Source organism: Furipterus horrens, unplaced genomic scaffold (genome assembly GCF_987537825.1).
Source record: "Furipterus horrens unplaced genomic scaffold, mFurHor1.1.pri manual_scaffold_2, whole genome shotgun sequence".
In the NCBI taxonomy this organism is placed as follows: Eukaryota; Metazoa; Chordata; class Mammalia; order Chiroptera; family Furipteridae; genus Furipterus; species Furipterus horrens.
The window spans coordinates 1,387,643-1,401,435 of record NW_028327172.1 but is presented as its reverse complement, the minus strand read 5'-3'; the positions used below and the strand labels follow the sequence as shown (position 1 = coordinate 1,401,435).

General features: G+C 67.8%; 1 protein-coding gene across 1 annotated transcript in view; it reads right to left on the bottom strand.

Moving 5' to 3' along the window:
* KCNQ1 (potassium voltage-gated channel subfamily Q member 1) overlaps positions 1–13,028 on the bottom strand; it is a 255,928-nt gene extending 242,900 nt beyond the window's left edge. Inside the window, exon 1 of the mRNA XM_090292878.1 lies at positions 12,594–13,028. Within this exon, the coding sequence (XP_090149004.1) occupies positions 12,594–12,928 (335 nt within the window). The 5' untranslated portion in view covers positions 12,929–13,028. The remainder of the gene's footprint in view (positions 1–12,593) is intronic.
* Between the last annotated feature and the right edge of the window lie 765 nt (positions 13,029–13,793).

The window sequence follows — 13,793 nt, the reverse complement described above, 5'->3', positions numbered from 1 at the left end:
ACGCACAGGACCGCTGTCACAGGTGGGACACTTCGCACTGACGGGACAGTGCTCCCTAGCCCACAGCACACCCAGTCCCGCCGCACTCCCTTCCTTGGGGTGGGGGGAGCAAGCCCGGCTCCTCCCCTCTTCAGTCTCCTCTTGCCTGAGCCGCTCTTTAATCTGCCCTTACATTTGTTGACTCTGACACTTGTTTCATCACCTCGAGAGCGAGGAAGGGAGAGAAATCGACCGGTTGCCTCCCCCATGCGCCCGGACGGGGATCGAACCTGCAACCCTTCAGTTACCGGAGGACGCTCCAAGCCACAGAGCCACACCGGCCAGGGCTGACCTTGACATCTCCGAAGCACTGGGCTGGTTACTTCGTGAGTGTCCTCCACCACGGCCTTGTCTGCTGCTCCTGCGTGACCAGACCCAGGCCTATGTCGTGGCGAGAAGACGGCTCCCTGGGCTCACCCCACTCCTGGGGATGCTGACGATGACCCCACGGGCAGGTTCAGGTGTCTGTAGGCTTCGTCCCTGGACAGGGACACTTTGCTTGTAAACGATCAGTCCCATGGGGGGAAGGTCTTGAGAGGATGTAACTGTGGCCACTGTGTGTGGGGACACACTGCAGTCACCCTCCTTGTCTCCACTGCCACCACGGCCATGCAAGCGGGGGAGCCTCATCCACCCAGACACACAGCCGCGGGGTGTGCACAGGGCCTGAGTCCGTCACGTGTGTGGTCATGCCGATGCACATTTGGACAGGTGTGTTTGCTGCTCCACCAATCTGGTCCCCTCTGTCTGGTCCATGGTCATCTCTGCATCTCTGAGGGGCACGCAGGCCAGCACTGCGCCCACCAGCTGAAGCAGGAAGCACGCCCATCGAGGGCTGGCGCTGCGGGCACCCAAGGGGGTCGTGCCTGCCCTGGGTAGGCCTGCGTGGTAAGGGTGGGGCAGGGCAGCGAGGCGGGAGGAGGGAGCAGATCTCCTGCCATTCTTCAGTGGGGACAGCCCCTCCCCACGGTCTGGCTCTGGAGCATACCCTGTCCCTGCCGGTGGCCTTGGGGACCACCCGTGTGGCTCTTGCTCAGCACAGGTGGACACTGGGGCCGGAGACTTGGCTGCCATTTCAAACGAGGGCACAGGAACAGAATGGGGGGTGCTCCAAGCAGAGGGAGGAACTGCCCTGGGAGAGCATGGGTGCCCGGGATGACAGGGTTAAGGTGGGCAGGGAGGGGGCGGCAAAAGGGACTTCATCCAGGGCCAGAGTGGGGCACATGGGCGGCAGCAGGCAGGGGTGGGCTGGTGAGATTCAAACTAAGACAGCTGGGGACGGCCCCCCGGGGCGGCGCTGCTGCAGGGAGGGCCTGGCGGCGGGACCCACAACCCTCCTGGGCGTGGACACCCAAGGATGGGCACCAGGTGTGCAAACAGCAGCCCTGCCGTCCATGCAGAGCAGTCGGCTCACGGGAGCCCGAGGGCGGGTACGGCCGAGGGTCACCGGCGGAGGCGTGGACCCAGCACCAGCCGGGCAGATGCTCAAATAGTGTCCGGCTTACAGGCAGCGAGGGTCTGCCACCTGCCGCCGCCTGCAAGGGGGCTGGAGCATTCGAGGCGAAAGAACCTGTGTCGAGGCCCGCACGCCGTGGGGCCCCCCTGCATCCACATCCCAGACCGGGGAGACCAGAGGCAGAGCAGGTTCTCCGGGTGCGGGGGTGGGGGCGGGGCCGGGGCGGGGCAGGGGCGGGGCCAGGCAGGGCTTCCAGGCCTGAGGGATGGGGAGGGTGATGGCTGGACGCTGTGTGAATGGACCGCACACACTTAGAGACGGTGAACACGGTGCATTTCACATCATGTATGTCTGACAGTAAAGAAGTGCGTATCAGGGGAAGCAGGCTCACGCAGACACACAGACACACAGCGGTGAGCTCTGACGTCCAGCAGCGGGGCTCCCAGCAGGCCCTGCCCCTCCCTCGCTGGGCACCCTGTGCCTCAGTCTCCCTTCTATACACGAAGCTAATGTAGGGCCGTGGACAAGGTCCTGTGAGCGAGTCCACCCAGAGCGCCCGGCACATGTCCGGGGTCTGGCCTGCGGTGAGACCCACCGCCGTGGTCATACTCTAGAACAATCCGTCCAGGCCCCCTATGCGCCCTCCCGAGCACCTGACTGAACGCACCGGCTGCCGGAAGCCACCTGGTAAGGCTCCCTCCGTCTGTGCTTCGCCCCCAGAGCTCCCCTCGGTGCGCCCGCACCTGAGCTGGGCGCTTTGACCTGGATGGGGAAGGGACCGCGGGCTCATGCATGGAGTTAGAGATGTCTCAGAGACCCAGGCCCAGCAGCCCGCCTTCCTCACGGGCCCAGCCGTCACCTCGGCTGGGGACAGTGAGTTCAGACGCCCGACATCCAGCGACGCCGCGGCCGTTTGCCCAGCGGTCGCGTGGGCCGCCTGCCGCGGGCAGGGCTCCCGACGGGGCACAGGTGCCCAGCCAGCACCCCCGCCCAGGTGGCGGCTCACGGCTGTAAACGGGGAACATAAAGACGCAGGCGCGCCCTGGGCCGCCCTCACGGGGCACCTGCTCTCCTCGCCCTCTGCCAGCCGGGCCTCAGCCCCAGGCGGAACCTGCCAGCGGTCTGACCGCCTGAGTCAAGCCTGTGGGTGGGGACCCGGTGCCTCACGCTGCCTAGGAGGTCTCCCCCAGGGGCAAAGCCGGGGCTGGGGGGACAGGAGGCTCCTCTTCCAAATGACACAGAGGGCTTGGCGCTCAGCCCCACCCCCATCCATGCCACCCCCTCACCAAGAGCACCTCTCTCCCTGCCCGTCTGGGTACCCCAGTGCGCTGGCGTCCTGGGGCTGAGTCCTGGCGCACAGCTATGAGCCCCCAGCACAGTGGGGGCCCCAGGACGGTGAGGGTGACCCGCCTGGTGCCCTGGGGCAGCACGGACCTGCTGCACTCACAGCGCTTCCATCCCCACTCCCCAGACAAGCGGGGGTGGCAGGGCAGGTGCGCCCCGCCCCCAAAACGGGCCTGGTGAGGGGCAGGACCCAGCCAGGGTCACACGGCAGGCAGGGGCCCCGAGTCACCAACAGCGCCCCCAGCTGCCTGCCCCACCCCCATGCTCACGTCTCAGGGGACCTAGCCTCAGCATGATGTCTCCCTCTCTGCCACTCAGCTGGGCGCTGTCAGGGACAGGGGCCGGGACCCCGCGTCCCAGCCCCCGGCTTTCCTCTCTGCATGCGGGTGCCTCACTCCAGGGTGCCCGGGCCAGCCTCTGGGGCTCTTCGTGGGGGTCAAGGACACACACACAGAACCCAGACCAGGGCCCCAGGCCCCCGCAGTGTGTGAAGTGAGACAGGACTGGGGTCCTCTGGGCCTGTTGACACTTCGGGGACCGGCCTCTGGTGTCCAGCAGGTGGACAGGCAGGAGTCAAGGCTCTTTAAGAGCGGAAGCGCCAGACTCCTGGACCACGGCCCAGGACAGCCGGGGTGGGGGCACCGGAGGGCGTAGGGGAGTGACGGCCCTCCCAGCAAATGCAGCCAGACGCGAGGGAACCGTGCACTCGCCGGACGCAGGACCGAGCGCCACGTCCACCCCAGCCTGCGTGGAGGCCCAAGAACGAACCAACTTCCAGAGGAAAGTACAGCAAACCTGTGCCCAGGGTCAGGCAAAGGGGTCTTAGACTTCCGCCCAAACCACGGCCCTCAGGGAGCACGTGGGCTCCGTGGCGTCACAGCCGCCGGGAAAATGCAGACCCATCGCCGCGAGGGGCCGCCCACCACAGGCTGCCGTGGGGAGGGTGCTGCTCAGAAGCTAAACCAGCACCCACGGGGCCCAGGTTCCTCCCCGCGGGAGTGAGGCCCCGTCCACACAGGGCTCTGTCCCTGGGGAAACAGCCTGGGACCAGCCCGGTGCCCCGACGGGGGACTGGGCCCCGCCGGTAAGAGGAGCGCGGAGCAGCGGTGATGAGGGACGGGCCACAGCCCGGACGGACCTCGAACCTCAGCCAGGAGGCTGTGTGGAAGGCTCTTCCCTGGAGAACTTTACAGAATGCAGACCAGCCATGGAGCGGCCGGGCGGGGCTCGGGGGGGGGCGCCGGAGGCAGGAAGGAGGGCTGGCAGAGGGACCGCGGGCGCCGTGCGACGGTGGCTTCATTGGCGTCTGCATGTGTGGACACCCACCGAGCATGCGCTGCCCGCTGCGCGCGGACGGCCTCTCATGAAGCTGCCTGCCCAGGGGCCATTCTGAGCAGGGGTCCGTGACGCGTGGGAGCTGGGGGCCAGGGGGCCGCGACCACTGCTCTGCCCGCAGCGCTGACAACAGCCCCCCCGCCCCGCCCCGCTGCACCCTGTGTGGCCCACACGGCCCCCAGAGCTCCCGTGTCTGAGGGCCACTTCCTGACATGCATCTGCCTCCCATGACTCCTCAGCTGACGCTCCAGGCCACGCCACATCCCCTGTAAGATCCTTGTCAGGCCAAGGGGACAGCCCCACCCCCACCCCATCGCTGCTGACCCAGGGAAGAGGGGGCGGTAGTGGGGGCAACGGAGCAGGGGACGGCGCAGGCAGACAAAGCCGGCCCTGCCCCCTCAGACACTCGCCTCCCACTGCACACCAAGGTGCCACAGGGGGGTACGCCCCCCGCCCCCTGCAGAGGCACCCTGCCCGCCCCGGCCCGCTCCCCAGCCGCAGCGTGGCCTCACCTCAGGTCACCTCCTGCCTGTCTAGAGGGTCCCACTTACTCCTACACTCTCTGGGAGCCCCCCAGGTTCCCACACCCCTGGCCGGCCTGCGGCTGGGAAGGCTCTGGGAGGGTGTGGGGGGACATGCTCACAGGGAGCAAAGCAGGGACAAAGTGCTGGGGGGCAGAGGCCTGGCCCCATCACCTCTGCCTGCCCTGAGCGGACAGCCGGGGATTCTCGGACCCGCTGGGCCCGCTGACCACAGAGCTGGAGCTCAGAGGGTTCCCAGGGAGGTGGCCTTGACCTGGCAGAAGGCACAGGCGGGCAGTGGGGTCGAGGCTGGTGTCAGTGCGAAGGGCCAGGGCGAGAGGACGGGGCCAAGGGGCCTCCCTCGCCTGCCGGACACTCCCGGGTGCAGGCCAGGCCCCCAGGCAAGTGGCTGGCGCACCTGTGAGGCAAGGCTCAGCCAAGCTGCGCCCCCGTCCACGCGGGACTGCAGGCCCAGGACAGCTGCAGTGAGGGCCGGGGCCCGGCCAGAGTGTCCAAGCTGGCGCCTGGCCAGGGCATCACCTGCCCCCTTAAAGGCCCTTCTCTGATCCAGGCCTCAGTTTCCCCAGCTGCAGGACAGGGCAGCAAGACCAGGGCACATCTGAGTCTCAACAAGGAAGGTCACGCTCAGCCTTCTTGGCAACACCTCCTGGGCAGAGGCCTCAGGAAGGGTCAGGTACTTTCCTGAGTCCCCAAGGCAATCTAGGGATGGTGGCTCTTGGCCAGGACAGGAGGGAGTGGCCCCCCGCCCCCACCCCCCAGCTCCCTGAGGAAGGGCAGGTCGAGTTACAAGCCAGGCAGGTGCCACCAGGAAGCATCTGAATCCAGAACTGCCCGGTAAGGCTCAGCGCCCTCCACTGCCTGCCAGGCTGACGGTGACCTGCGTCCCGGCTCCCGGGGCACCGTGGTGAGCAGCCGGGCTGGGCCATCCCCCCGCCCCCAGAGCTGTGCGGGCCCGGGGCCTGCCGGCCCCACCCACATAGTGAGCACCAGGCTGCCGGGCTGGCCTGCCCAGGTTGTGTGCCAATCCTACCCCACGGGGTCCGCCATCCCCTCCAAAACCTCCTCTGACACCTGCGGCCAGGCAGGTCCCCAGGAGCACAGCTGTGGCAGGCAGAGCAGGGAGTCCACCTGCCCCTTCCTCCCCGGCAGATGGGCCCCCACAGCATCCCGGGGCCCAGGGCCAGCCACTGTGGGAACGTCAGGTTGAAAGGAGAGGCCCTCGCTGGGTCTGGGAGGGAGTTTGCTTGGGGCACCAGCTGTGGGCCCAGTGTTGGGGTCCCAGGGACGCCCCTCCTTCCTCCAGGGTGAGGCCTTGGAAGGCTGTGGGCCCACAGTTCCGAGGGAACTGCCCTCCCCACGGAGCTGGCCCTTCACCTCTGGGCAGACCCCCACCTCCCTGAGGTCAGCCCGACTGTCCTCCCACTGGCAGGGCCCTCCGGGGGTCCTCCCAGACCTGCGTGAGCCTGACCCCGAGGCTGGGGTTCCCCACACAGCCCCACCTGCAGCCTCCCCGAGGACAGGCCCCAGGCCCCTCCAGGGCCCGGGCTGGGACAACTCCCCTCGGGCAGTCTGCCCAGGGCAAGGCATGACCTTGGGGACATTCCATGCTTTATTTTATAAAAACCACCATCTATTACTTTTAAACAACAAATATTTTTAAGGTAGAAAATTCAGATTAAACAAAAGTTTAAAAATTATCACTCAGAACCCACACCCGGGGGCATCACCTCCCAGGAGTTGCTCCTCAAATCCATCACAGGGAGGGGGATCAGCAGCGGGGAAGGTAGGGGTGCTCCTTGCTGGGCGCTGGGTTGGTTTATTCCAAGTGCAAGGGCACGAGACAGGCTGGCCGGGACACCGGGGCTTTGGGGCAGCAGCAGAGGGACCAGGCTTGGTGATGCGGGCAAGTGGAGCTCCCCGGTAGCCCTGTGCTAACTGGGGCCCAAGAGCAGGGACGTGCAGGCAGGGCAGGCCCTGCCAAAAGTAGGGTCTCAGGAAGCACGGCGGCCGCTGCTCGGGCCGCGCGACCCCCAAACCCAGATTCAGATCTCGGCCCTGCCCCTGGGCAGCGTGACTTTGAGGTGGCAGGAGTTGGCAGCAGCGGGGCCTTGATAAGAGTGCAGGAGGCGGGGCCTCCCCTGGGGACAGGCCAGCCAGGCCGCAGAGCCCCCAGGCCTGCCCATCCCCCCGCGCCAAGGGCAGCCAGGGCATTCCGGCACTGCCCGGAGGCGCCTCCCGGCCTCGGCCACCTTGGCGTTGACACAGGGACCTTGAGCGGAGCAGCCTCTGATCCAGGGCACAGTCCGAGGCTGAAAGCTCAGAGCCCCTCATGTCCCCATCTCCAGCTTCATCCCCACGCAGTGAGGCCAGCTAGGACACAGGGAGGCCAGCTGGTCACCTGAGGCCACAGAGAGGAACACACAGTACATGGACTGGGCCCTCCTGGAGCCCACCCTGCTGCCCTGTCCCCCGACTCTGCTCCCGCCTTTGCCCCTCACCCAGCCCCTCGCAGCAGCTTGAGAGGCTCAAACCAGGTCAGGACCCCCGCCCCTAAGACCCTCCGTGGTGGTTGGTGCCTAGGGAGAAACCTGGACTCCCGGCCAGGCTGTACGGCCCCTGCGGCGTGCCCCCAGCCAGGGTGGGTCTCCTTGCGCCTGCAGACGGCCATCGGTCCCTCTGCCCATCCATCCACTCGGCCCCCCATCCATCTGTCCACCGCGCCGCCGGCCTCTGCGGTCTCTGGTCTGTGCCTGCACCGCCCGCCAGCTTCCCTGAGCTGTTCAGTGATCAGCTGGGGTCACCAGCAGCACCCACCCCCCCGGGTCCTGAGCCCCACGGGAGCCAGGCGAGCGGGAAGCACCCAAAAGACCATCACGTGCATGGGGCGCTGGCCCACCCCGCTCCGTCACGGCAGAGGCTCGCGGGGCCATGACAGCTGCCACCTGATCAGAGCTGACACTGCACACAGCGCCCGCCACGCCGCCAGAGGCAGCACCTTCCAGAAGCCGAGGCCTTGGCTGGGAGCCCCCCAGCCCGGAGCAAGGCCAGCAGCACCCGTCTGAGGCAGCGGGCTGCGGGTCCACAGGAGACCGAGGCCCCAGCGCTCACCCCTCTGGCCACCCACGCTCGGGCCAGAGGCCCATCCACCTCGTGTGCAGGGACACGGTGGCCTCGGGGACAGCACAGCGAGCCGCCCACACGCTCGTTCATCCGGAATCCAGGCCACAGGCAGCTCCCCACGCCCTCCAGAGTCTGGAATGACACCCGGTGCCACCTTCAAGTCTCGGGCTCTGGCTACACTGGCCCAGGACACAGCCTCTGCTGCCAGGATGGACCACAGGACAGACCAACTGCATGGGTGGCAGGGCCAGCCAGAGCCAGCTGTCACCGCTAACAGACCCTCTGCCGAGTCCCTCCCCCACAAGGATGGTGGCGCGCGCCGGACAGTCATTCATCACCCGTGGGGCCCCCCCCCACCTGCCCCCCTGTCCACCACCCCAGCCCGGCCACACACCACCTGTCTGTCCACCACCTCTCACCCGCCGGCCCTTTGGGGGCCCTACTTCCGCCCTTGTCCCTTGGCAGCCAGAGCCCCCAGTGCTGGGAGCTGTGCTCAGAGCCACAACACCGAAGCCCGAACAGGGACACAAAGGGGACCTGCCCTGAGCAGCAGCTGTGCCGGGCACCACGGGGCAGCTGTGAGAAAGGCGTGGATGATCCCACACTCGGCCAGGATGTGGCCCGACCCCGTCAGGCCATGTGTGTCCACGTGCAGCGCGGACCTGGCTTCTGAGCCCTGCTCTGGCTAGGAGCCGCGCTTCCTCCTGGCGCGCGGGTGGCCCCCAACCCACGCACACGGGACTTGCCCGGGCACGCAGGGTGAGGTGAGGGCCCAACCCCTCCGCACCGCACACTGAAGTCCGCCTCTTCCTTCCCGTTCTCAGACGCTGCGTGTTTTTAACTAAACTGCCACATGCACTTGAGTCTGTACATGGATGTTTTCTGCTCTGTGCTCCCCGCCGGCCCACAGGCCAGGAGTCCACCCCGTTTTCATTCCCGGGCCTTATGTTCTGTGGTATTTGGGGCCATTCCAACCGAGTGTGGAGGTGGCATTTACAAGAGACCAGCCGGAGAAGTAAGGGAGCAGAAGAGCCAACCGTGAAACCCGCCAGGAGCCAACATCCAAAGCCCGTGGTTCCCGGGGCTGCCTGAGGCTCCCTGGGGCTCCCACCTGCCGGCTGGGGGCACCTCGGGGATGGAGCGGCCTGTCCCCTGGGTCGGGGCTCCCGCTCCGGGCTGGGTTGGCTGCGGTCAGCCCGGAGCTGATGGAGCCCCTCCAGGCTGGGCTGGGGGGCCCCGAGCGGCTGGTGGTCTCTGTACAGAGAAGTGCTCCAGGGCTGAGAGGGGCAGGCCGTGGGGGGAAGGGGGTTCTGTCCAGCTGACCTGGCTTCCGTTCCTGTTTTCTGAGTCTCTCTAGATGGTCCTCACATGGGACTCAGCCACAGGGTCAGCAAAAAATGTGAGGACACAGCACAAGGGGTCCCTGCAGTCCCCCACTAACGCCAGGAGAGGCGGCAGCACAGACCCACGGACAGCGGTCCGCCCAGAAGCATCGGGCTGGGGCTGGGCCTCCGCACGGCCAGGAGTGGGACTGGGCCCGGGCCCCAGAGGTGGCCACACAGGGGGAAGCTCTGAAAGGAGCCGCTGTCTCGCCGGGCACCGGGGTGCTGAGGAGCAGGAGGCCGGGGCCCAAGGGGACGGTGGGGACAGACAGACAGCCCGTCCTCCGTACCAGCCGCCACGCCCCTGCAGGGGTTGCAGGACAGACACAGCAGGTGGGGGCGTGAGGTCGCGGACTGGCCTCCACGTGGGGGGGGGGGCAGGCTCAGCCCAACAAAGCTGGCAGGGCCGCTTCAGCACCGTCAATGATTAACGCCGCATGAAGGGGCCGCCGAAGCCACCGGAAAGTTCTTGGGGCGGGCAGGCGCAGCTGGCACGGAGCTGCACCTGAGAGCCCGGCCCCTCCCACTCGCCCCTGGGACCCTCCCGCAGAGCCCGCTTCTCAGCCACCCGGCAGCGCCAGGCGTCTCCTCGCCACAGCGGACGCCGACCCCAAAGGGGCGCAGGAGGAAACTGAGTCACGCCCAGCGTCTAGACTGCCAGATGCGGAGCGGTGGGAAGTGGCCGGAAAGGGTCTGCGCCTGTCATCCCAGAGCCCAAGAGCTAGGGGCGGGGCGAAGAAGGAGGGGCGGAGCCAGCGCAGCCCAGCAGCCGGGACACGTGGCTATGGAAACCCTGGCCCCCACGCTAACCTGGGCATCACCCCTGCCTGCCCCGCCCCAGGCAAGGCCCATCTGCGGGGCTCCTGGGGCCACCTGCACCCTCAGCTGGGGTGGGGCTGCCACACATCAGGGACACCAGGTGCCTCCAAAGAGGATGCAGCAGCAGGAAGCCCCGTGGGCAGGGCAGCAGCGTCCTCTCACTGACCCCAGCATGCAGGGCAGGTCCGGCACACATGGGATGGGGAACGGGGAGCAGAAGGTACTGGCCTGCGTCCTCACTGCAGGGCGCCAGGACCACAGCTCCCACCTCAACCCACACGCACACGGGGCGGCCTGGAGGCCAGGCTCGGCCTTCTCTCCTGCCAACCACGCTGGGACCCGGGTGGCATGTTTCAAGGGCAGAGCCCTTTCCCTGCCGCTATCGTGGGCACTGCTTAGAGAGACCAGGAACACAGAGCCATCACCCTTCCCTGGTCTTAAGACTCAGGCCCAGGCTACCCCGCAATCCCAGCTCCAAGGCCAGCTCCCTTAAGAGTGTCTGGAGCCCTGGAGACACTGGGGGATGAGGGTCCCCTTCCTGGCCAGGGGCCATCTCCAGTACCACTCTACACAGGGACCTCTACAGGCACGCATTCTCCAGGGCCACCTCTTATAGGATGGGGCCCAGGGAGCAGAAACACTGACCCACAGCCCCCTTAGTAGCACCCCCTTCTTGGTCTCCCCCCCTGCAGGGAAGCCCCCCTGCCCTGCCAGCTCCTAGGAGGCTGGGCAAAGGCAGAGTCTGCTGAGCAAACTTCCGAGGGCTGAACAATCGGAATCAGGAAGAAAACAGGAGCACAAGCGGACTTCCTCCAGGGCGCGGCAACCCCTCTTCCTCACCCACGCCGCTGCCTGCACGCCCACGGCCTGAGCCCCAGGCCTGGGTGTCTGCGGGTCGCTCACCCTGGTGGCCCTCCAGCTAGGGGGCCCTGCAGCCCCAACCAGCCGCCCTCTGCCTGCACCTCCCCGCCTCTGCCAGGAGCTGGCACCAAGGACCACGGGGTGGAGAGGCGGCTGGGCAGAGTTCACTCCCAAGACCCCACCCCCAGCCTCTCAGGGAGTTTGGGGTCCAGCAGGTGAGGGCTAGGAGGGACCCCATGTGCAGAGTGACACCCGCAAGCCTGGCCTTGGCTGGGTGTTTGCACGGCAGGACTGGACCCAGGTGGGGTCCCTTGAGGTCACTGCACACGAACATCCCAAGATCAGCGGCTGCTGCTGCAGCCTGGGCAGGCCCCGACACACCCCGACCAGCCGCGGCCACAGCTCAGGTGCCCCCCGACACGGGGGCCAGGGTGGGGAAGAGGTTTGAAGCCAGTAGCCCCTCTGTGGCTTCGGGGGCATTGCTTCCGGCCCAGCCCCTCCTGCCACTGAAGGCACCAACTCCAGTCCCGCCCACACTTCCAGAGGGCAGAGACCGAGGCTGCCCAGCCCACCTGCCTCACTTGCCCGAAACGATGCTCCAAGCCAGTGGGCCTGGGACCTGCTGCACCCCTGGACGCCCCCTCCGGGGGAGAGGCCAGGGGTCTGGACACCCCTCCCCCAGGTTTCTCCCAGCCCCAGGACAGTAGAGGCGCCAGGCCTGGGCAGTGACAGTGGGAAGCCAGGAGGCAGCATGGCAGGGCCAAGTGAAGGCCCACAGAGTTGGGGCTGGCATGGCACCAAGAGGCAGCAGCCAGGCAGCCAGAAAACAGGGCCACGGGACGGTGGCAGAGGCAGGCACACCACTTCCTCGTGCCCCTGTCCCCTCACAGGAGAACACCCTGCCCTACTCAGGCATGCCATTCTGAGGATTGGAGCCACCTGGTAACAGCCAGGGCCAGGTGCTACCGGGAGGGCCCTGTGCGCAGCCTCCCAGGACTAACGGCTGGAAACGTGGGCCCGGTCCCTCCCCTCCACGTGCCCCTCTCCATCTCCTCGGCCTCAGTCCAGGCTTCCACGAGCTTGACCAGGTGTAGACACTCTCTGCTGCCATGCTGACCCCTGCGCCCTGCAGGGCAGGCTTGCCCCTGCTGGGTCGGAAGACCACCCTCCACAGGGCCTGCCTGGACCGGGGAGGGTCTGGGGTGCTGCTGCAGTAAGAGCACAGGGGCCTCCCTTCTTGGGGGCTCCTGAGTTGGGGGTGCCTGTCGAACATGGGGAGCTCTCTCCCCGCTCCCACGGGTGCGTTCTCGGGGCACGCATCCCTTCTCAGAATGACCATCACCTGGGTCGTCCCTCCCGGAGGAGTGGAGCCAGCTTCTGAGCTGGGCACCCCTTTTCAGCTGCCCCCCACACACACACACACGGCTGGGCAGGGCCGGCGGGGAGCTCCCCACCGCAGCCAGAAGGGTCCCGCACACGGTCAGACCCAACGGGCCCTGAACTCCGAGGGGCAGGCTCCGCGCGGACTGGTTTTTCCATGACCCCCTTACTACCCTGCCGGCGGCTCTGAGCCGCACCGGCTCGGGTACAGTCGGGCGGCAGCAGGTGGCGCGGGGCAGCGCTGCGCCCAAGACCCTCCCCGAGGCCCGTGGAGAGAGCCCCTCAGAGCGCGGCCTTGCGAGAGGCGATACTCACACGGCGAAGTGGTAGACGAAGCACTTCCAGCCCGTGGGGCGCTCGAGGAAGTTGTAGACCCGGCCCTGGATGTGGGTACGCGCGAGCAGCGGGCGGCGCGCGCTGTAGATGGAGACGCGTGGGTCGAGGCTCACGGGTGGCCGAGGGCCAAGGTCGGCAGCGCCGGGCGGCGCGGCGGGCGCATAGGACGCGCCGCCGGCCGGGCGGTCCTCCGCCAGCTCCAGCGAGAAGGGCGACTTCTTGGCCAGGCCCGCGCTGCCCCTCCGGGTGCCGGGCAGGCGGCCCCAGCCCCAGCGCTTCCTCTCGGCCCGGGGCGGGGAGGAGGCCGTGGCCATGGCCAGACAGGACCCGCGCGGTCCGGCCGGGAGGCAGCACCGGGAGCTGCAAGGAACGCGGGCGTCGGGGCGCAGCGTGGGAGGCTGCTGCCCGCCTAGCCCGGGCGTGGAGGCGGGGCCGAGAGGAGGCGGTAGCCCCGGGCCAGGCCCCGGGCCAGTCTCCGGGGACGGTGCGCCCCGCCCCGGGCCAGACGCCCCACCCCCGGCCAACCGGCGTACTCGGGCGCCCAAGCCTGTGGCGAACCGCGCTTGTCTGCTTGGTCCCGCCCCACCTGCGCCCACCTGCTCGTCCCGCCCCTTTCGCTTTCTCCCGCTCGCCCCGCCATCAGCCGCTTTGCTCGCCCCACCTGCGCCCACCCGCTCGCCCGCACGCCCAATGCTCCGTCCAGAGCGGAGCGCCCAGCTGAGCCGGGAAGGAAGGCGTGGGCGCGCAGGTGGCTCAGGGAGGAGCGAAGTTTAGGGCCCAGGCACATGCTTTACCCCTTCTGAGTCTCCCGGGAGAAGCGGGGCAGTGGGGGAGGGGGTGGGCGGGGCGCCCTGAGGCGCGCGCGGACTGACCTAACTCTCTTTGCACCGGCAGGACCGGGAAGGACAGCGTATTAGTCCCTCGAACGCCCTGAGCTCCCCTTGCGTAAAGAGTGCCATGCGATTGGTGCCGCAGGGGCTGAGGGACCTCGGAGGCACGGGGGCCATCGAAGCAGGGATGGCCCGGTGGGAGCCCTGTGGGTGGGGGGGTGCGGGCCTGCTGGAGGCAGCAAGGGAGGGGTCTGGACGGGACTGGCCAAAGGGCACAGTGGGCAGGTAGGGGACAGGCGTTTGCACCACCCTGGGGGCGTGGAGAGTGCGTGTTTTGTCCGCCGGCATC